The 24,683-nt window shown below is 43.8% G+C and overlaps 2 protein-coding genes across 2 annotated transcripts; one reads left to right on the forward strand and one right to left on the reverse strand.

Moving 5' to 3' along the window:
- The first annotated feature begins 3,049 nt into the window (after nucleotides 1-3,049).
- LOC139460350 (serine-rich 25 kDa antigen protein-like) lies at nucleotides 3,050-5,738 on the forward strand. The gene is made up of 3 exons (XM_071241841.1): nucleotides 3,050-3,069; nucleotides 3,652-4,269; nucleotides 5,735-5,738. The coding sequence occupies exons 1-3, from the start codon at nucleotides 3,050-3,052 to the stop codon at nucleotides 5,736-5,738; spliced, it is 642 nt and encodes a 213-aa protein (XP_071097942.1).
- On the reverse strand, nucleotides 4,361-14,487 carry LOC139461177 (potassium voltage-gated channel protein Shaw-like). Its single transcript, XM_071242759.1, has 2 exons — nucleotides 13,231-14,487; nucleotides 4,361-7,191 (listed from the first exon to the last, which is right to left on the reverse strand). The coding sequence occupies exons 1-2, from the start codon at nucleotides 13,801-13,803 to the stop codon at nucleotides 6,145-6,147; spliced, it is 1,620 nt and encodes a 539-aa protein (XP_071098860.1). The 5' UTR covers nucleotides 13,804-14,487; the 3' UTR covers nucleotides 4,361-6,144.
- Between the last annotated feature and the right edge of the window lie 10,196 nt (nucleotides 14,488-24,683).

The following is a 24,683-nucleotide window of genomic DNA, read 5'->3' on the forward strand; positions in this document are numbered from 1 at the left end:
TCTCATGGTTACAGCACGAAGAGCATGGAACATCAACCAGATACGTTGAATAAGCTAAAACCACCAAATCAAGAACCGTTACGCTCAATATCCTTTCGCGTTTGAAAATGAATTGTGCGATGTGATTGTCTCACTTGGTTGAATATTTATCAACGTGTCATTTGACTTGTTCTTTCTTGACCCTGCAAGTGCCATGGAATAATTTGGGGAATTCATCTGCCATGTCTGTTGATGTAATATGTCTTGCAATTTTCAAGAGTTCCAAACTTTCTGCTTGTTAAAAGCTAAGAAGATGTCCTGATCTCCCTCGAATGACATGAAATCCACACCCAGTTTGTACATCACCATGTATGCCTGTTATTTTAACAACACCAATCACTGACATAGATGTGTCCGACCAATACCAGTACAATCTGCGTTTGGTATCAGTTAGTGTTCCTAAAGCACATCCATCTCGCTTGAGCACATCCTAAGCTTTTTGATTCATGACGTCACGTGATGCTCCAGAGTCAGGGATTGCTTTTCCAGGAATGTCAACAGGTTTCACGGGCATGTTTGTGTTTTTTTTTTATCTGTAGCTGAACTGACTCCGTGTTCATCAACAACGGAAAATGAGTAATGTTCTTTTCTGTATCACCTGATTGCGTCCATTGGGCACGCCAGGAACCAATGATTGTGGGTTCGAATACCGGTTCGCCCCAATTATGTTTCTAGGTTTGTCAGCACCATACCTGTGCTTGTGGGTTTCACCGAAGTGGTAAACGTCTGAGACTTGCATCACTTCGGGCTTTCCTCCCACATTAAGCTGACACGCCGCGAGTGAGTGAGTGAGTGAGTATGGTTTTTCTCCGCTTTTAGCAATATTCCAGCAATATCACGCGGGGGACACCAGAAATGGGCTTCACACATTGTACCCATGTCGGGAATCGAACCCGGGTCTTCTGCGTGGCGAGCGAACGCTTTAACCACTAGGCTAACCGACACGCCGCGATATGACTGGAATACTGTTAAAAGCGGCGTTAAACCAAACTCACTCACTCACTCACTCACTCACTCACTCACTGTATCATCTCAATGCGAAGCATTCGTAAAATTACTATCAACAAACTGGACTTGGTCTCGCCTTTGAGGTTTAATTGAAACGTGAACGACACACACGTGAGAAATGATTCAGATATTCACTACATTTCTTACCTCTTGCAGAACATTTACCATCATGTGGGTATTGAAAGCCGCAACAATAACATGGATTGTCCACTTTGTGTTTCTGTGATTGTCGTTGATTTCGTGACACTTGTGATTGTCTGTGGGTGACGATAGTCTTGTGATTGTCTGTTGGTGATGATAGTCTTGTGATTGTCTTTGGGTTATGATAGCCTTGTGATTGTCTGTGGGTGATGATAGTCTTGTGATTGTTTGTGGGTGATGATAGTCTTGTGATTGTCTGTGGGTGATGACAGTCTTGTGATTGTCTGTGGGTGGCGATAGTCTTGTGATTGTCTGTGGGTGGCGATAGTCTTGTGATTGTCTGTGGGTGATGACAGTCTTGTGATTGTCTGTGGGTGGCGATAGTCTTGTGATTGTCTGTGGGTGGCGATAGTCTTGTGATTGTCTGTGGGTGATGACAGTCTTGTGATTGTCTGTGGGTGATGATAGTCTTGTGATTGTCTGTGGGTGGCGATAGTCTTGTGATTGTCTGTGGGTGATGATAGTCTTGTGATTGTCTGTTGGTGGCGATAGTCTTGTGATTGTCTGTGGGTGATGATAGTCTCGTGATTGTCTGTGGGTGGCGATAGTCTTGATTGACTTGAATGTCTGTTGAATCTGTTTCTTGACTGACTGCGATGATTGAATCTCTGTGAACCACGACCACGTTGTTCCTGATGTCTGTTTCTACTGCTCCCACGGGAGACAACATTTACAGACTTTTCCACATCTGAAGCCTGAAATTCATTTAATTCAAGAGATTTTCCTTCACTAAGTAAGTCTTTCAAAACCAGGTTTTGTATGAGAGCCCTTCTCCTTAATCTATGCAATAAGCAACTGAGAACACTTTGTGCAACAATTTCCTCACCAACGTTATTAAAGTCACATGTTTCGCAGGCTGCTGAAGACTTGTGCAATCTGCATCAATGTTCTCTCCATCACGCAGGTTTGCATTTCGAAAATTATAAAGTTCACAGCAGTATTGACAACCGGCGTGAATTATTCAGTCAGTTTGGTTCTGGCAGTATCATTATCGTCATCATTACCATCATTAGTGGGTTGCCCAGTGGTTGGCTCGTCACGCCGAAGACCCGGGCTCGATTCCCCACATGGGTACAATGTGAGGCCTGTTTTCCGGTGTCCCCCGCCGTCATCATAATCGTCATCATTACCATTATATTACATAGTGTGTCAAATATTTCATCCACATTTGGTCCAGCATAATGTTGCAGCAACGCACGTGTTCGGGAACCACCGGCAATATCCAAAGCCATCAAGAAACGTTCAAATCGAGACAGGCATTTCGTCCAGAGCGTCAGTGCTTTTGCATCCTCATGCACATCAAAACCTGAGAAAGACGGGAGATCTGTAGTCATTTCAAATACTCCTGCTGTATCCTCGTCGCCAGAATGTCATGTTGATATGGAATAAGGTGAGGTGAGATGAAATGGAGTTTAACGTGGCGTCCAAGAGTATTGCACTTATATAGCGACGTGCATGTACGTGTGTGTGTTTGTGTGGCTGCTTGTACTACTGCAAACTGAGATAACATGTCGCAGTTAACATGAATACCCTAATCAGACAAAGTATACTGACTCCGAGTCGACCAGTCCTTGTTTTAGCCCCGTAATTCCGAGCGCCAGACAGGGTAACAACAAGTACCATATTTTAACGTCTTTTGGTATGACGCAGCTGGGAATCGAACCCCGGATCTTCCGCTCTCCGGGCGGACGCTCTACCACCAGACCCCGGGGGCGGTCTGATATGTAATTAAGACACCTGTTTTGCTTGTAACACTCGGTTTAGTCTGTGTTCTTTTGTTACACTGCTTTTGCCTTCCAACATGGCGGCCACACGTCTCGTGTATGACGTCATATTATGACATCACGACACGCGTCACGACAGTCACTCTTTTGTCACACGCTGGGGTAGAAGAAGGGGAGATTTGTAAAATAGGCGACAAAAATAACCAAAGTCTGAAATCATACTCAACTGAATCAAGCACGAGACGTACCTCCTGGGCGGCCATATTGCAGGGAGACAACAGTTATATCTCTCCCTAGGCCTTTTACTAATTACACTGTCAGACAATCGGAAACTTCTGAGATGTTTTTAATGACCAATTCTGTCGTAACTGTAAAGAGCTTTGGTAAAAATAATTAGGCTGCGCGCACACACTCAATTACATCCTACCAGTCCACTGTATGTTTATCTGATGTCCTTGGCCGCCTCCGTGGTCTAGTGGGTAGAGCGTCTGCCTGGAGAGCGGAAAGTCGGTTGTTCGATGCCCGTCAGTGTCAAACCAAAAGACGTTAAAATATGGTACTTGTTGTCATCCTGTCTGGCTCAGCATTAAGGGGTTAAACAAGGACTGGTCGACTCGGAGTCAGTATACTGTGTCTGAGTTGGGTATCCGTGTTAAACTGCGGCATGATAACTCAGCAGGATAAAACCGACATTATCAGCCACGTCCCCGCAAGCCAGCAAGCCAGCCAGACAGCAAGTCAGCAAGCCAGCCAGACAGCAAGTCAGCAAGCCAGCAAGTCAGCCAGACAGCAAGCCAGCAAATCAGCCAAATAGCAAGCCAGCCAGACGGCCAGCAAGTCAGTCAGACAGCAAGCCAGCCAGACTGCAAGTCAACCAGACAGCAAGCCAGCCAGACAGCAAGCCAGCAAGTCAGCCCGACAGCAAGCCATCAAGTCAGCCAGACAGCAAGCCAGCAAGCCAGACAGCAAGCCAGCCAGACAGCAAGCCAGCCAGACAGCAAGCCAGCCAGCCAGACATCAAGCCAGTCAGCCAGACAGCAAGCCAGCCAGACAGCAAGCCAGCCAGACAGCAAGCCAGCAAGTCAGTCAGACAGCAAGCCAGCAAGTCAGCCAGACAGCAAGCCAGCCAGACAGCAAGTCAGCAAGACAGCAACCCAGCCAGACAGCAACCCAGCAAGTCAGCCAGACAGCAAGCCAGCCAGACAGCAAGCCAACAAGCTAGCAAGCCAGCCAGACAGCAAGCCAGCAAGTTAGCCAGACAGCAAGCCAGCAAGCTAGGCAGACAGCAAGCCAGCAAGTCAGCCAGACAGCAGCCAGCAAGCCAGCCAGACACCCTATATCCCATGAATTACAACAAATGGCGCGGATGTAAACTAAGAACTGTTTATTTGGCAGTTTTATACAACCAGTATGTACCATGTACAATATTCTTCAGCAATATTCGTATAAAAGTAAACATCTGTACGAAATGCATAGGTAGGGATTGAGTAGGAACCCAAATTGTTCAAGAATACACGGATGAAAATGGCAGTGTACAAGGTACCAATTCATTTAAAACATTGATCGCAGATATAAGACTATTTAAAAGCATATCCATGATTACATGTCTTCGTATCCCAACTGCGTAGACTGATGCAATGTCAGTTTCTGGATTATCGATTATTTCTTAAACAAAACATAAGTTACAACTGGAGCGAAGCATCACATTGTCTGAATGTTATTATTGAGATAATCATTACGTTCTTTCGCATATGCGTATTTTTTAAAACTTCTGTCTTATCTGGGCAAAAAACATACTATCACCTACGCTTATCTGAAGAGTACGATTCCCGAAATTCTCCCTCTCCACGTGTACAATAATGAGACAGATATGACGTCATCCCTCAATACAATGACGTCATCAATGGTGAAGATTCCAATGACAACCAAATCGCTAAAAAATGTTCATATAGATATATCCAGAGAATAACCAGTCTCGATTGTCTGCCGAAACAGATTTAATATGGCGTGAAAGTCAAAACAGTGATGAAACTTATATGAATAGATCACTGAAAATCAGCGAAAAGAGTTAGCATGACTTGAAGCAATGTCGTCTTTAAAACAGTTATCAAATATTTATAATGCAAAAACAATAAGAACAAAACAATTTCCGGTATTCAAATCTCATTTACCAACGTTTTTCAACCAATGAGTTTCAATCAGAATTTCCAATGTATATAAATCGGAATTTCTGTTCGGATTGGCAAAGTCAAAACAAAGTAATTTGCCCAAGAAGTTTAACTTAAGCTCCAGGTAGATCGGTGTTCTTATATCGTTCAATAACCATCAAATATAGCCAATTCCTTGAACAAGAAATAAAGGAGGCCCGTGAGACTGCCTCATCTATTTCATATTTAGATCTCTGCATACAGATTCAGAATGACAAAACACTCTCAACAAGACTGTAAGACAAAAGAGTTGACTTCAACTTTCCAACAGTCAACTGTCCCTTCATGTCGAGCAATTTTCCAGCGGCTTCAGCCTTTGGTGTTTACATTTCACAACTTTTGAGATACAATCGAGCATGGTCTTTCTACCAAGATTTCAAACAGCGTCATACGACTCTTGCTCTGTAGTTATTTGATCAAGGTTACAACATTCAAGGCCTCAGTAAAGCTTTCAAAAAGTGTTATGGTAGACATGTGGAGGAAATTTCCAAATTTGACGCACCAATGACAATTCCCTATTTTGACATGTACCATATGTTCCCGTGTTTTTTTCAGGTGAACAATTGACTTGCCTTTGCGTGTGTCTGTGACAATTTAGCTGTGGAGTCTTGTACCGACGCATCAGCAATCTTGCAGTTATTCGCGGAGATAAATGTCTGTTATTCTTCTCCCACGTGACATGACACTGTACATGAGCACATGAGAATGAGTTCAGATGCGTTTTACGCCTCTTTTAGCAATATTCCAGCAATATCAAGACGGGGGACACCAGAAATGGGCTTCACAGATTGTACCAGTGAGGAGAAGCGAACCCATGCGTCTTCGTGGAATGTCAAAGCTCTAACCTGGAGACTTCCATCGCCCCGCCAATGTGAGACACTTGAATGATAAGAATATATTGCATATCTGACGTTTATGACGACAGCTTTATTTTTCTTTATCAAACTTATTGCCCCTCAAAGGTTTCACGGGCTGTTCCCGTTGGAATCTTTCACCAGTAGGTCTGTTTCCTCTCTTGGAGATGAAGCCGCCGTGGAATAGGGTGCTGAACAATCCTTGTCCAACGTCTTTGCGAGCTTCGTGGCAGCGTCATCCGCCATTGATGCCAGCCGCGAGCCCGTTGCATCACCCTTCGTCTGAAACTTGGATCGGATGGAGAGATTGAACAAGCTTGGTCTTCGCCTCTTTGCTTCAGCTTCAAGCTGCTTTTGTCTTCTTACTCTCTTCCGCTCTCGTTCCAACGCCGACTGAGTGTGGTGATAGTACATCACGAAGTTGCTGACAAGGATTGGCACAGTGAACCCAATCATGAGTAGTCCCGACACGGCCGTCACCGATCCTACAAGGTAACCTAGATTGGTCACCGGAAACATGTCACCATAACCGACGGTTGTCATGGTGATGAGCGCCCACCAGAACCCGTGAGGGATGCTGGTAAACGTGCTCCGGTCATCCGCAAAGTAGATGAGAGAAGAGTACACCAGCATCCCCACGAACAAGAAGAGCAGCATCAGGAGCAGTTCTCTTAAGCTTGCCTTGAGTGTATAGAACAGGATATATAATCCTGGGATGTGACGCATGAGACGGAAAATACGGAAGATCCTTGTGACACGCAGAACCGGAAGTACAGCAAGGGTGTCACGTGAGTAATAATTAGACGTGGACAGGCGATACAACGTCTCGGCGATATCCGGCGCCAGTGCTAAGATATCAATTATTGTCATTGGTAGAACGAAAAAGCTTCCTTTCTTTGGAGAAAACACGAATTTTGTTATAAACTCGAGCAGGAAATATACCGTACACACAACGTCAATGACGAATAACGATGGATGGATCTGAACGTCCAGTTTACCGTCGCCTTCATCCTTGCTGTCTGCGACATTGACCGAGGAGGAATTGTTGTTGCTGAAGCTGGCGTTCTGCGTGACGTACGTGTGGAAACTCCCATGTGTTTCTGCGCAGAATGAAAAGATGGAGAGGATCACAAACAGCATCGATACGGCGCCAATAACCTGCAAAACAAAGAAACAACGATGCTTAAAGCGAGTGAGTGAGTGAGTGACTGGGAGCGTGATTTAGTGTGTGAGTAGGATAACAAGTGAGTGAGTGAGTGAGTTTGGTTTAACGCCGCTTTTACCAGTATTCCAGTTATATCGTGGCGTGTCAGCTTAATGTGGGAGGAATGCCCGATGTGATGCAGGTCTCAGACGTTTACCACTTCGGTGAAACCCACGAGCACGGGTATGGTGCTGACAAACCTGGAAACCGTGGCGAACCGGGATTCGAACTCACAATCACAGGTTTCTGCACAGCGAATCGCGGCGCCTGAGACGACTGGGCCAGCCGTGCCCCCGAGTAGGATATCGAGTGAGTGAGTGGGTGAGTGGGTGAGTGAGTGAGTGAGTGAGTGAGCTAGTTTAAAACCGTTTTCAACAGTATTTCAGTTGGCGATGTATTTATTTGGATTAACCCGGTGAAAAATATTTTATGACATGGTTGTATTCATCAGCTACACAAGCGCTGAGACAGACAGTTATGTCTGGGAATGTAATCACGCGCAAGATCCGTATTGGCATTCAAATACTAGATTTCCCGCCCCTATCGGGGACCGTCTCCGTGGTCTAGTGCCCCACGGGGGTTCGGGAGTTCGATCCCCGGTCGCGTCAGACCAAAATACGTTAAAAGATGGTACTTGTTGTTACTCTGTCTGGCGCTCGACATTAAGGGGCTAAAACAAGGACTGGTCGGCTCGGAGTCAGTATACTGTGTCTGTGTGGGATATTCATGTTAACCTGCGACATGGTATCTCAGTGGCCTAACACAATAAATTCGGCATTAGTCCAGACTAGTACAAGCAGCCACACAAACACACACACGTACATGAACGTCGCTATATAAGTGCAAAAATCTGGAACGTGACATTGTCACGGGAAAAGGACGCTCGGATGAACATAATGGGCGCGTCGAGTATATCATGGTGACATATGATAAATATAGTCTGCATCCCCGATTTCCCGCTGGTTACGGACAGAGACTGGGGGTCAAGCGATGTCTCTAGTCAGGTCTCCCTGTATCTGCTATTGAGGTTATTTTGTAGTGAGTGAATACTGTTTACAGCCGCATCGGCAGGTCATTCAGCAGGGAGTGCTGAAACTCGCGAACCGGAAATGGTCATATCTAAGATAGAATAGAGTTTGTTTCTATTTTGTCATCGAATGATGCCGACGTAATGTTTAAACTGTCTTCATTTGTAAAACATGGGATGGAAATACGAAATAACATGTTGAGTGGAAATTCAGAATTTTAATTACCTTACCCTAGAAAGTTCTCATGATTATCACCGATTGTTAAATTAATGTTATATTTTTATATTTTTTGTTGTATCTCCCAATCTGTAAATTCTCACCCACTGTATTTATCTGAACTTGTATATGGGCCGATGGCCTTTGATACAATAAACGTCTTTGACTTTGACTTGACGCTATTAACCTCGTAGGGACCCTCTTACCTCGTGGCCGGATTTTGTGTTGGAGCAGAGAGCTTTTTCGGTCATCGTCATACAATAATTTTCGATGCATGGAGGAATTTACAACAACAAAAAAATCATCATTTTTTTCTCAAGACATTCAGCGTGTCCAGGGGCGGTCGGGTAGCCTAGTGTTTAACCACGCGGGAGGCCCGGGTTCGATTCCCGACATGGGTACAATGTGTGAAGCCCATTTCTGGTGTCCCCCGCCGTGATATTGCTGGAATATTGCTAAAAGCGGCGTAAACCCATACCCATCATCAATCACTATAGGCCTGCTGATGTAGACAGCTATCCAGCTAGTCTGACACAACAGTGGGTGTTGTGCACTGCTGGATATTGGAATCAATGTCCGGACAGACGCGTGAAGATTCCGGGGTAGAATAGGTCATCAGCAACCCATGCTTTAAACAACAGCTTAAGGGGATGTTAAAATACTACTTATCATTTGTAATGATACACGGGTTATCCCAATCAAAATTTGAGCGGTATATGTTCGTATCACACAAACTAGTGTACGGGCTGGTATCTATAGGTTAAGATACACCTTCGCAAGATGGTATCACATACTGATTCATCCTTGACACATACTTATGGCGACAGGTGATATGTTTCATCAAAGGGTTCGCTCGGAATCTCGGAGGTGTGAAGGACCATTAGAGTGTGTGGTGTGGCTGTAATTGACCGTGACTCTATAGAAGGGGAAGGGACATGCACAGCTGCCACCCAAAGCACAGATACAGCTTTTACAATGACGGTTATTTGGCTATGCGCGGAAGGTTTTAGCGTAATTTTGTTGAAAATATATTACCGAACTAGAAAGCCATAGCGCTGTCATACGTTTTCATTTTACAGAAGTTTCTAGGTTTGTCAGCACCATACCCGAGCTCGTGGGTTTCACCGAAGTGGTAAATGTCTGAGACCTGCATCACTTCGGGCTTTCCTCCCACATTAAGCTGACACGCCGTGATATAACTGGAATAATGTTTAAAGCGGCGTTAAACCCAACTCACTCACTCACTCATTTTACAGAACCATATCACATATACCTTTCCTAAATGTTGGATAGGGGACGTGGCGGAGTTTTGTTCGAGCCAGTGAATTGTATTTCAGTGTCCCAAAACATACAATTGTTTTTTTTCTGAAAGGGGAGACAAAATATATTTTGGAGGGACAACATAATATTTTTCAAAACGCCCAGGATATAAACTGAACAGGGTCTTTTGGTTTTATTTTTATTTTTTTTAAAATTTTTTTTTGTGTGTGTGCAAAACTCCATAAACTTAAAAAGCATATTGAAGTCAATTTATATAAAGAAACAGGTCAACAATAATAACTACTTGTACACAGATTGCCTTTTATAATCATTAACACAAAAGGTTAGTTGTGGTGAAATGGGGTTTAACGTCGCGTTCAATTAAGACAAAAGACCATGCTGAAGGTAACGCTACAAAATATGTGACGGTGATCGGCGCAATAGTTCAACACAAGCCCCGCCCACTCTTTTATCATCCAATCAGGATACGGTAATGCGTTATTGGGCGTGGCCTAACATAGGTTTCACAATTTGTTTTAGGTTTATGTAAACATAAACGCCAAAGCATTGCTGGGTTAGCCAATCACTTCCAATTTATTATGTCGAGTTAAACGGGTTAGAGTTGACGAGATATCGTTGTACTAGCTAACCTCTCAACACATCGGGGCGGTCGGGTAGCCTAGTGGTTAAAGCATTCGCTCATCACGCCGAAGACCCGTGTTCGATTCCCGACATGTGTACAATGAGTGAAGCCCATTTCTGGTGTCTCCCGCCGTGATATTGCTGGAATATTGCTGAAAGCCGCGTAAAGCTCACTCACTCACTCACTCTCACCTAATAAGTCGAAATACAAGAACACGGTATTACTCGACTGACTTGTGGCTGACTCTGAAACACCATCATCAAATTTGGGGATTTCTAGGCGCGAACTTGTTAATCCCAGATGAGTATTAAAGATAGTCACCAAGCGCTCATTCTAAGCACTGCTTAATCCAAAACGAGGCTTACGTTATCGCGCGTTTTGGGTCATTTCGGGTTTGTGACGTATATAGGTCACGTGTTACGCAATATCTTCAAGCCGTTTGGTATCGATCGATAGCTTTCTTTAATTCTATCTTGAATCTGACAGAGATTAAGGGGCTATGTTCACGGTCTGTTTTGGTCAGTCTAAGTTGTAATAAGTACCTCTTTATGATAGTTATAATGCACTCATTAGGTGGATGTTATATATATATATAACCCTAGGTCAAGCATTTATGGTACTTACCCCAGATTAAGACAATATGAGACCACAAAGGCCTATAATGTTAATCCATGTACATATAATCCCTTGTCAAATACAGTGGAGGTAAGGTAGCTGACAGGGGACGGTTGAAGGAGCAGTTTATTCCTCAAGTGCCGGAAGCGAGAATGTTATAACAATAGATTAACGGTAGTTATGATTTGATAAGCCAGGGGACTATCACAAAACCACGGGAGCCCGTTTGGGCCATATTTTTTTCTTGAAAATTCAAGATGCTAATTGGAAATATCACGATACTTATTTGAAATTTCAAGATACCACGTTGATTATTCACGATACTGTGTTGAAATTTCGGGACAATAGATTGATGCTTTAGCATTGTTAACGTTTTTGAAAAAATCTAAACCAATATCTTGAATTTTAAAACAACATAATGAATTTTCAACATATTAGCTTGAACTTTCAACATTTCATCTTGAATTTTCAAGATAAATTTAAAACATGATATGCCCCGCTTTGAGCAATATACCAGCAATAAGACGGCGGGGGACACCAGAAATGGGCTTCACACATTGTACCCCTGTCGGGAATCGAACCTGGATCTTCGGCGTGACGAGCGAACGCTTTAACCACTAGGCTACCCGACCGCCCCTCCTGGGCCTTTGGACTATATTACTTGATGAATAAATAAATAAGAATAAATAACTGATCAGAGACAAAACCTTTTCCATAATCATAAGAAATTGTGTCTGAAAGCGAGTGAGTGAGTGAGTATGGTTTTACGCCGCTTTTAGCAATATTCCAGCAATCTCACGGCGGGGGACACTAGAAATGGGCTTCACACATTGTACCCATGTCGGGAATCGAACCCGGGTCTTCGGCGTGACGAGCGAACGCTTTAACCACTCGGCTACCCGACCGCCCCGTGTCTGAAAGAGTCCAGTATACGATTCCAACTAAATCAGTTATATTGATATCCCACTCTCATAGGTATCGCCATTACATATCATGGTGACGTCATGATAAATGAATCTGATTCTGACACTTCCCTGAATTTATGCCCTAAATTAGATAGTCCATAAAATATGTCCCTGGTGTCAAGTGGTGATTTATGTTCAACGTTATATTTGTGCTTACCTTCTGCATTTCATTTAATTCATTCTCGTAAATATCGTCCTTCTTAAGAGTGAGTGAGTGAGATGGGTTTAACGACGCTTTGAACAGTATTCCTGTTATATCACGGCGTGTCAGATTAATGTGGGAGGAAAGCCTGAAGTGGTGCAGGTCTAAGACGTTTACAACTTCAGTTAAACCCACGAGCACGGGTATGGGGCTGACAAACCTAGAAACATAATCGGGGCGAACCGGGATTCGAATCCACAATCATAGGTTTCTGACGTGCCCAAGGGACGCAACTCTGCACAGCGAATCGCGGCGCCTTAGACGACTGGGCTACCCGTGCCTTAAGATCATTCAGCTTTGATTCGGTGGTTACAACAACATTTAATTGAAAAAATGATTGCAGCACAAGGAGTGAGTTATTTGGGATTTAACGCCGCTTTGAACAGTATTCCAGTTATATCAAGGCGAGTCAGCTCAATATGGGAAGAAAGCCTGAATTGATGCCACGAACCGGGTATGACGCTGACAAACCTAGAAACATAATCGGGGGGAACCGGGATTCGAACTCAAGTTCATAGGTTTCTGGCGTGACCAAGGGATAAAAAGTTAATAGTAGATCTATTGTAAAACAGAAAGTCACACTTCACATTTATCTTCCCTCCAAATTCCTGCGCAGATCAAATACAGAATTTAAATAACCAGACATTTCGTTTAAGCTTGTGTCAAGGAAACAAAATTTGCAGGACAGAGTTTGAAATTTACATTTTGAATTTGTGTAAATTTGAACAACGTAGAGTTTGACTGATTTCAATAATTCTTAAAAACATAATTATGAACATGTGCAAAATTACTTTTGACACTTGGAAATAAAAAGATCCTGCTATGGACCAAAAAGTACATTTTGATGAATCGCCGTATCACGGAGGAAGACATCGTGCGATAACCAAAGACTGTCAGGCCCATAGAAACACGTGACCTAAACATGTCACAATGGCAGGTTGATTGCTTATAAAATAATCACTGGATTGTCTGGCCTAGACTCGATTATTAAAACGCCAAAGTCATGAAGCGGGAATATTGCCGAGAGCGGCGTTAAACAAAAGACAAAAACAAATACTATTTACCCTGGCCCATCCGGAAACTCGTGGGTTGTTCATGAGAGTCCATCCACGTTGGCAGAACTTCTTCCACTGAGACGTTGGCCTCTTGTTGCTCTCGCCAACGTGCCCCAACGTCCCCTTCCTGTCCTTCTCCAACTTCCTCAAAGCCTCCAACGTCGTCGTCCACGAGTTGTAGTTCGTCCAGCAACACTCCTCAATCTCATCCTCCTCCACGCCCCAAAATGCCAGTTCGTTCTTGATAGAAGCCCCACAAAGCCAGGCAGGGAGGTGCAACTCCCCCGTGCGGAGGTAGTTCAATATCGCCTTGAAAACATCAGGCTCCCGGTCAAAGAAGTAGTCTTTCCTATCCTCCCTGTAATGCTTTTTCAGAAAGTCTTCATCCCCAAGAGGACTGAAGGGGAGACGGTTCAAGGTGGACCTGTATGTTTCGAATTGGGATCCACCGACGTTAAAAGTAATGGTTTCATTCGAAGTTCCAACGTTGATGGTAATCTTTTTGTTTCCTTTGTTTATCCTCGCTCCGGGCATTAAAGCGTGGAGGACGTGTTCACTGTCCTTCTCCCTCCCCTTAAACATCTTGGATGGATGAGAATCTATTTCAAATTTACGCCTCTAGAAAACAATCACATGGTAAGACGTCGTGCAGGTGATTCATGTGCTGTGGGCGACTCCTGACGCCTGTCTGCGGCGCATCTCTTGAGGTATCGGATACTCACCTGTATGAATTCACACGGCTGTTGGTGAAGATGTCAACGGTAGGTTCCGCCCTACAATTGGCATAAAAATATCACATAAAATGTTATTTAAAGCCCACAATTCACGGATGGTGGCTCTTAAAAGTAAAAGTAGTTCAAGGTTGGTCTGAGAGATTAATTGAGGGTACGATGGCGATGTGTCGTGAAACGCAGAAAATAATAACTCGACATCACAGGCCACACTGAACCTTTCTCCAAACGAAGCGGAACGATATCATGAATCACAATTATATACCCCACTCTACTTTAGATTAAGGTAAAGTCATTTATGGCCCTCGGACGTTGCCATACATGTATTAACATAAAGGGAGAGTTCGGGTCGTACTGTTCACATCCCCATGTCCTAAATTAACATAACCCATGCGGTAAAGCCGTGTTCAATTGTCTCATAAAGGTACATAGACAATTCTTGAGCGCTCATTTCCCTGCGCGGAGTCAGGATGTCGGGAGAAGATCAAAGTTGATGTAAACATCTACTGTGAGTCTATGTACACACAGACACACAGACACACACACATGGATCTTGAATCCACCTGTACGTCTCGGTTCAATATTTTGTTGAAGCGAGGAGGGTGATCCGAGGTCAACTGTTAAAGCGTGTTTCCACGGGTTACGAGTCCCACAGGTAGAAAATAGGCGCTGATTCAGCGGCTATAGCTGTATGCTTTATTATGAAGTCATCCGGTGGATTATCCCGAGACGTCACACGCTTCACTGGTTTCCAAACGGCGGCCCATGCTATGCGAGATTCAGCATGACTGAAAGAGAAAAATTGTAAACTGTTAAAATAGGTTTTTGCTTCTCATCATTAACCGACCTAAAAGACCGACTCGGTATATAAGCTTTTTAATGTTTATTTATATTAAGTTCGGCGCCGATTCCACATTTTGAGGGTTATTACTCATTCTGAAGTTGCACTTTTTAATGAACCCGTTATGAGCTGTTTGTCATTTAAAGGTCACATGCACCGTGGTCTAGTGGTAGTACGCCTGCTCAGAGAGGGGGAAGTCGGGGTTCGATCCCCGGCCGCGTCATACCAAAAGACGTTAAAAGATGGTGTTTGTTGTTACCCTGCCTGGCGCTCGGCATTAAGGGGCTAAGACATGGACTGGTCGGCTCGGAGTCAGTATACTGTGTCTAAATGGGTATTCATAATGAGTGGTATTTTGCTCAGTAGAAAATGCATGTACAGCATATATTGCACAGCGAATTACCTAGCCGATATATTAGAAAATATCGCAGTGGGCGCTTATTAGAGCGGGGCCCTTATTACGTCGAATACGGTACATCATGTTTGGGGCGCCGGTGTAGCCTAGTGGTAAATGGCCCATTTCCCCACATGGGTACAATGTATAGCCCATTTCTGGTGTCCCCGCTGAGACATCGCTGGTATATTGCTAAAAAGCGGCGTAAAACCATTTCCACTCACTGACATGCTGTTTCGTTGTGAGAGAGTGAGTTTGGTTTAATGCCGATTTGAACAGTATTTTAACGGATCATTTGATGTGGGAGGAACGCCCGAAGTGAAGAAGGCGTTATACGGTAAACATTTTTTTAGATCCAGGAGAAATTTCGGGGCCGCCCCTGACCTATATTTTAAACATGAAACATCACGCGACAAGATCTCACGTATACATATATTCAAAAACACAAACCATTAAGCGTTTTGTGGACTGCATGACATCTGAGCGTCTTCAATACACACCAGCTTCCGTTGTACGTCACAACACATAATTGAGCACGCTCTATTTCCCGCTTTGTATCTACCGGGAGCTAAACATACCCAACGCCGTCTTCAAGGTCACGTGCATGTGTTGAAGGTTGTAAACACGCTATTCAAGTTATAAATAGTTTCGCGAACCCTTACATTGCTTTGGTGAAGTGTCCATAAACTCATAAACTTTCAAAGATCACAGAATTTGAGAGAAAGGCACATTATATGATACACCAGGTCAAGTTGGTTTCATGGATTTGATGACGCTACGCTGCACAATCTGGGTAAACGTCAACGCTAAACAATTATCAGCTCGAATATCAGACTCCATTCGGTGTAAAAGGCAAAATAGTGAAGAAACATTATATGAGTGTATGTGAGTTGGGTTTAACGCCGGCGTGTAAGTTTAATGTAGGAGGAAAGCCCGAAGTGATGCAGGTCTCAGACGTTTACCACTTCGGCGAAACCCACGTGCACGGGTATGGTGCTGACAAACCTAGAAACATAATTGGGGCGAACCAGGATTCGAACCCACAATCATAAGTCTCTGGCGTGCCCAAGGGACGCAACTCTGCACAGCGAAACATTATTTTGAAAGGATCACTGAAAATCAGTGTTGAAGGCGTGTCCTGCTCTTCCGGTAGCACTCGCTATTATTGGGCGGTGGGTTGGTGAAAGCGGTCGCTCGTCACGCCGAAGGCCTGGGTTAATTTCTGACACGGTACAATGTCTGAAGCCAATTTCTGGTGCCCCTTGCATGACGTTGTGGGAGTTGAAATACAAACACAATGTTCAGGATTTTCTGTGTGACAATTAGACGTTTCGTTGCGCTTAACACATCGTTTTGCATAATTATATGTATATACAGATACGCTACTTCAACTGCTACGAGGGGGCCCGGGTGGCCCAGTCGTCTAAGGCGCCCCGATTCGCTATGCAGAGTTGCGTCCCTTGGGCACGCCAGAAACCTATGATTGTGGGTTCGAATCCCGGTTCGCCCCGATTATGTTTCTAGGTTTGTCAGCACCATACCCGTGTTCGTGGGTTTCACAGAAGTGGTAAACGCCGCGATAAAACTGGAATAATGTTAAAAGCGGCGTAATACCCAACTAACTAACTCACTCACTCACTCACTCAACTGCTACGAAGAGGTTCATGATCATATATCTTTATACATCAATGTGATCGTATCGTTAGCTCTCGGCAGGGCCTCGATGACATTGTCTGGAGCCGTACAACCAATGTAAACATAGGATAACTACGAAATTGATTTTTTTTTTAGGTTTTAGGATATTTCTTTATGGAAGTTAACCAGTTAATGACATATGTTCATCTATGTGTTTAGGTTATCAAAATATGAAACAGGTGAAAATATATGTAATTTGTTGAATGAGCTGTGTAAGATGTGACGAACCGTCACATGTCGCTAGCCTGTGGCAGAGGTACTAGGTTGATCATACGAGTGGTATACTGCATATAAACTGAGTGACCAATGTTAATAATGATAACATAACAAGCAAGTGACGTCACATTACATATTCTGACGTCATGAAGTCTGCTTAGTCGACTTGTGGGTTTTACTAGACAGTGGCTGGCCTGTCAGTAAACTGGTTCCACCGGTGGTACGCGACGCCACGGCCAAAAAAGTGGTACAAATCTGTACCATATTCGGTTATATAGGTGCACATGCGTAACATCCAAGGGGTTATTATTTGAATGCCATTAAACATGGAGGCATGCGTTCATCTCGAATCCTGCTTCGAGCGAAAATAATTACAACAAACCAGTGAATGCCTTGCTTAGTATCGTCCAATCGAGGCCTACGACAAATCGGTGGCCGCCGGTCTATCAGGTAGATGAGGAATGATAATCAGTCAAACCAATCGGATCGGTTGTATTGGTAATATACTTTATCATATAATGCGTAGGTTTCTCGGCATTAGGCTCGCCAAGGCTCGCTAAATACAATGTTTATTCCTAACACACTCGCGTGATAACCTCTATTTATCACCCACAACTGACGTCCATGGTAGATATCGTTTCAGTGATACCGCTACAATGAATCGTCAGTCATCGTTATCATGACGTCACAATCAAATGACATCACTAGACTTTCTGAAGCTGGCTAGCTGTACTTGTTACAGCCAGGACTCGGGTTGTTACCGTTTACAAACTGAAAACGTTGGAGGAATGATCTTGAAGGATAAATAAAATGTCACCCTCGTGTCTTTTTAGATCAAAGGAAACTCGGGTATGATTACGTCATGACGTCATTGCATTCCAGAGTAACGCCATGTCCTTTTCAAACCCAATTATAATAATAATTGTTATTATTTACAGATTAAAATAAAAAAGCTGCAAAGAGTGTTTGGGTGATCCTGGAACAGTCAGGCTATTATTATTATTATTATTATTATTATTATTATTATCATTATCATTATTATTATCATCATCATTATCATCATCATTATTATCATCATCATCATCATCATCATCATTGTTATTGTTGTTGTTGGACGCCGCGATATAACTGGAATACTGATAAAAGAGGCGTTAAACCCAACTCACCCACTCACTCACTCGCTCACTCACCAACCAACCAACCAACCAACCAACCAACCAAACACTAACTCACTCACTTACAGAACGTTAATATATTTGACGTACCGTTGAATTCATTTTTCCCAAACAAACTTTTAATAATATGAGCTTGTGTCTAAAGAATATCTCAGAGTTTCAATCTGTTCTGCGTCAACCTGGGTTTAAAGCGGTGCAGAAAAACTCGGGTGTAAGAGAAGGCTGCTGCATATCTCCGTCTCCTTTAATGTTTGCCACGCACACTTCATGAGTTAAAAAGTTCAAAGAAAACGCCTTCAGCCTCGTTGACACCTGCCAAGCCGCGCGACTGGCTGTGAAGAGTCTTCCCTCTGTCAACCCTGCTTATCTTCGCAGACCTTCCCGTTAAGCGGCTCAAATCATTCGGATGTGTCAAATAGATTCGCACAATTTTATTACTTACACCAACGTATCAATAGTCTGGAGAAGCGTGATATTTGTTTACATTCGACATTATCTTATGAAAGATAAGCATATCCTGACCCAAAAACACATGCAAAGGCAAGTCAATAGTTCACCTAAAACCCCCCCCCCCATTTTTGTCACTGAATGCCTCGAATTTGGAATATTTCTTCACATGTCTACCATAAAACGTTTGGAATACTTTACTGTGGCCTTGAATATTGTAACCCTAATCAAAGGACACATTATTTTCAGCAAATAATTTAATTCTTATTTTAAAATATGATGCAAAATTATTTTTTAAACATAAATTGTCAAAGCAAGTCTAGATTATCCACTGAAAAAGATTCCATTTGGCGAAGATCCTATCCTAGAATACTAAATGTTCAGTCTCATAGAATGCACAGAGATACATGTACGTCAGAATTTACAGGAATACGTCTAACTACCGACCTTAATGATACGAATCCTCCAACAAATGTTGCACCTCCATGACATATTCACTGCACTATGTGTTTAAGCCTAGCCTATGCAGTACGACAACAACGTGTCCCCGTAACAAGGACAAAACCCAACCCTACATCTACTTTAGGCAGGAATACATTACGCATATGTCAGTCATTCGGCTCGTTAGACATCCAGCGGGCGTTGCACATATCACAATACCTTCTGTTCCCCTGCATGGATCTAGTTTATGAAGCAGTCCGAGTTTCTTATAACAGTAAACGACATACTCAGTTTGACATTACTGATGTCCTTTTTGTCAATGTGCATGTCATATTTGATTTATAACATCACTAATACGCCATGCTGAAAAGAATAGCAGCGGACACGTGTCCATTAAAAAGAACGATAAATGAGGATGTGTTATGTTAACGGAATATGGAAGCTGGTGATGCAGGTCTCAAACATTCCCCACATGGGTGGTAAGTGGTAGCAAGGTGATAAACCTATACAGTAAACTACGGTTAAAAGGAACACGCTTATAACGAACTGACGGATATAACGAATTGACGGATATAACGAACTTACTTTTTGGTCCCGACTATTTACTGTAGTTATGCTGTATTATGTTTATAACGAACTACGGTTATAACGAACTAAAATTAGTACAGTAAACTACGGTTATAACTAACACGCTTTTAACGAACTGACGGATATAACGAATTGACGGATATAACGAACTTACTTTTTGGTCCCGACTATTTGCTGTAGTTATGCTGTATTATGTTTATAACGAACTACGGTTATAACGAACTAAAATTAGTACAGTAAACTACGGTTATAACGAACACGCTTATAACGAACTGATGGATATAACGAATTGACGGATATAACGAACTTACTTTTTGGTCCCGACTATTTGCTGTAGTTATGCTGTATTATGTTTATAACGAACTACGGTAATAACGAACTAAAATTAGTACAGTAAACTACGGTTATAACGAACACGCTTATAACGAACTGACGGATATAACGAACTAACTTTTTAGTCCCGACTATTTGCTGTAGTTATGCTGTATATATGCTTATAACGAATTACGGTTATAACGAACTAAAATTAGTAGTACCTTTGAGTTCGTTATAACCGTAGTGTACTGTAGTCCCTTTGAGTTCGTTATAACCGTAGTTTACTGTACATATAATCAGGGCGAATACGATCTTCGAACCCATGGGGTGATTGGGTGTTTACGTTAATGTGACATGGTGTGTACCCATGTTGAAACCAAACATACATAAAGTGTCATTTATGACTCACCTGTGTGCACCCAGGAGGATGATAGATGTATGGACGTTGTGTCACGTTTCACTAACTTTGTCTCTCGGAAGCTGGCAGTGATTTGTCTCCATGGGGACTTGAATGTCGAGCTCCGCACATTCCTCACAACCCGTGGTGGTGTACGGCAAGGTTATAACTTAAGTCCGTCTTTATTACGTCTTTTCGCGCGTGGGCTCAGCGTCTCCCGTGAGCCATTCACACGCTATCACGGAAAGAAAGGCGAGAGACTCTTTCACAAACTCTTCCACCCTCGTTCCTCGGGTTACCAACAGATTAGAATTCAGTTGAATCGTCAATAAATCATTGTCAAAATACGCATGCAAATGAGACGGCATGGGGTGGATTACTGGACACGAAATGAATTTCTAAACACATGCAGTGGGTAATCTTATGGTTTAACAGTGCAAATATGATGTGTGATGCTGAATTCATCGTGTAGTCATTGCAAGGGGAGTGGTGACACAAATAGCATGCTGTTTTTTAAACAATTTCATTTATGTACATTAAAAATACACAGCTACGTGTGACTTTTTTCCCCTGAAATATTCCAGAAAAATTCGTATCCTCAGCTTCACAGAAGCATTTCAGAAATGTTCGACTGGTATATAAATGTCATGTCAGTACTGGGATTTTATACTGAGGTCTTTTCTCAGGCAATCCAGTGATTGATGTCATGAGCATCGATTGTTGTTGAACGCCGCATTCAGCAATATTCCAGCTATATGACAGCGGTCTGTAAATAATCGAGTCTGGACCAGACAATCCAGTGACTGACATCATGAGCATCGATCCACGCAATTGGGATACGATTACATGCATCAACCAAGTCAGCGAGACTGACCACCCCATCCAGCTAATCGCCTCTTACTACAAGCAAGGTTGCTGAAAGTTCACGGGTCCGAACTGAGGGTTACTTACAGCTGGTCCCCGTGGGGATTCCGGGTTCGAGTTGGTCCACAGCAACCCATGATTGTCGTATACCAATACCCGACGTGGGCCGTTGCTCATAGCATCGACGTTTGTCTGGTTTATTTAATGGATTACCTACGGCCGGGAGGTGAAGGCGTTCGCTCGCCACGCCGAAGGTCCGGGTTCGATTCCCCATATGGGTACAACGTATGAAGCCGATTTCAGGTGTTCACTGCCGTGATATGTGCTGGAATATTGCAAAAAGCGGCGTTAAACCATACTCACTCGATTATCTAAACAGCTGTAATATGGCTGTGTGCGGCGCTCAACACGAAACGAATAAAACTTACACAGGTATACATGAAACATCAGCCTCGGAAATCGTCGTCACTCATATTCCACAGATCAAATGAATTTGATAAATATAACACGGCACATATGTTTAATGGGCGAAATCAGCACCAGAAAGCATGCTCAAAGGGGAGTTGAATTAAACAGTTATCTAGATACCCTGACCGCAATGTTTTCCCGGGAAGACCATTCATTAATTTTTAAAATCAGCTACGCTTTTCCTCATATGAAACTGAATATGGCTGAATATAGCGCGTGTAGATTTCTGTCGTCGTAATACGCGTTGTTTACAGCTGATGTAATGTTATAAGTATTTGAATTAATGAACATATACACCAACACAGACCTATACCCACACCCACACCCACCTAGACCCACACACACACACACACATCCCCACACAAACACCCAAACCCAAACCCCCACCCACACCAACATCTACACCCATATACCGCCCAAACACACACCAAAACCCATTTACACATCCACACGAACACCAATACCCATCCCCACACTAACACCTAAACCATCACCCACAGCCACACCCATCTCCACACACTCACCAAACCCAAACCATTTACCCATATTTACACCCACATCCACACCAAGACCAACAACCACACCCACATCCACACCAAGACCCACAGCCACACCCACATCCACACCAAGACCAACAACCACACCCACATCCACACCAATACCAACAACCACACCCACATCCACACCAAGACCAACAACCACACCCACACCAAGACCCACAGCCACCTCCACATCCACACCAAGACCAACAACCACAAACACATCCATGTCAATACCAACAACCACACCCACATCCACACAAAACCCACAACCACACCCACATCCACATCAATACCAACAACCACATCCACATCCACACCAATACCCACAACCACACCCACATCTACATCAATACCCACAACCACACCACATCTACACCAAGACCAACAACCACACCACATCTACATCAATACCCACAACCACACCCACATCCACATCAATACCCACAACCACACCCAAATCCACACCAATACTCACAATCACACCCACATCCACATCAATACCAACAACCACACCCACATCCACATCAATACCCACAACCACACCCACATCCACATCAATACCCACAACCACACCCACATCAACATCAATACCCACAACCACACCCACATCCACATCAATACCAACAACCACACCCACATCCACACCAATACCCACAATCACACCCACATCCACATCAATACTCACAATCACACCCACATCCACATCAATACCCACAACCACACCCACATCCACATCAATACCCACAACCACACCCACATCCACATCAATACCCACAACCACACCCACATCCACACCAATACCCACACCCACACCCACATCCAGACCAATACCCACAACCACACCCACATCCACATCAAGACCCACAACCACACACACATCCACACCAAGACCCACAGCCACACCCACATCCACATCAATACCCACAACCACACCCACATCCACATGAATACCCACAACCACACCCACATCAACACCAAGACCAACAACCACAACCACATCCACATCAATACCCACAACCACACCAACATCAATACCCACAGCCACACCCACATCCACATCAATACCCACAAACACACCCACATCCACATCAATACCCACAACCACACCCACATCAATACCCACAACCACACCCACATCCACATCAATACCAACAACCACACCCACATCCACATCAATACCCACAACCACACCAACATCCACATCAAGACCAACAACCACACCCACATCCACATCAATACCCACAACCACACCCACATCCACACCAATACCCACAACCACACCAACATCCACACCAATACCAACAACCACACCCACATCCACATCAATACCCACAACCACACCCACATCAACACCAATACCCACAACCACACCCACATCCACACCAATACCAACAACCACACCCACATCCACACCAATACCCACAACCACATCCACATCCACATCAATACCCACAACCACACCCACATCCACATCAATACCAACAACCACACCCACATCCACACCAATACCAACAACCACACCCACATCCACACCAATACCCACACCCACACCCACATCAACATCAATACCCACAACCACATCCACATCCACATCAATACCCACAACCACACCAACATCCACACCAATACCAACAACCACACCCACATCCACATCAATACCCACAACCACACCCACATCAACACCAATACCCACAACCACACCCACATCCACACCAATACCAACAACCACACCCACATCCACACCAATACCCACAACCACATCCACATCCACATCAATACCCACAACCACACCCACATCCACATCAATACCAACAACCACACCCACATCCACACCAATACCAACAACCACACCCACATCCACACCAATACCCACACCCACACCCACATCAACATCAATACCCACAACCACATCCACATCCACATCAATACCCACAACCACACCCACATCCACATCAATACCAACAACCACACCCACATCCACACCAATACCAACAACCACACCCACATCCACACCAATACCCACACCCACACCCACATCCACACCAATACCCACAACCACACCCACATCCACATCAATACCCACAACCACACCAACATCCACATCAAGACCAACAACCACACACACATCCACATCAATACCCACAACCACACCCACATCCACACCAATACCCACAACCACACCCACATCCACACCAATACCAACAACCACACCCACATCCACACCAATACCCACACCCACACCCACATCCACACCAAAAACCCACAACCACACCCACATCCACATCAATACCCACAACCACACCCACATCCACATCAAGACCAACAACCACACCCACATCCACACCAAT

This window comes from Haliotis cracherodii, unplaced genomic scaffold, assembly GCF_022045235.1.
Source record: "Haliotis cracherodii isolate W230 unplaced genomic scaffold, xgHalCrac1.p SCAF_14, whole genome shotgun sequence".
Lineage (NCBI taxonomy): Eukaryota > Metazoa > Mollusca > Gastropoda > Lepetellida > Haliotidae > Haliotis > Haliotis cracherodii.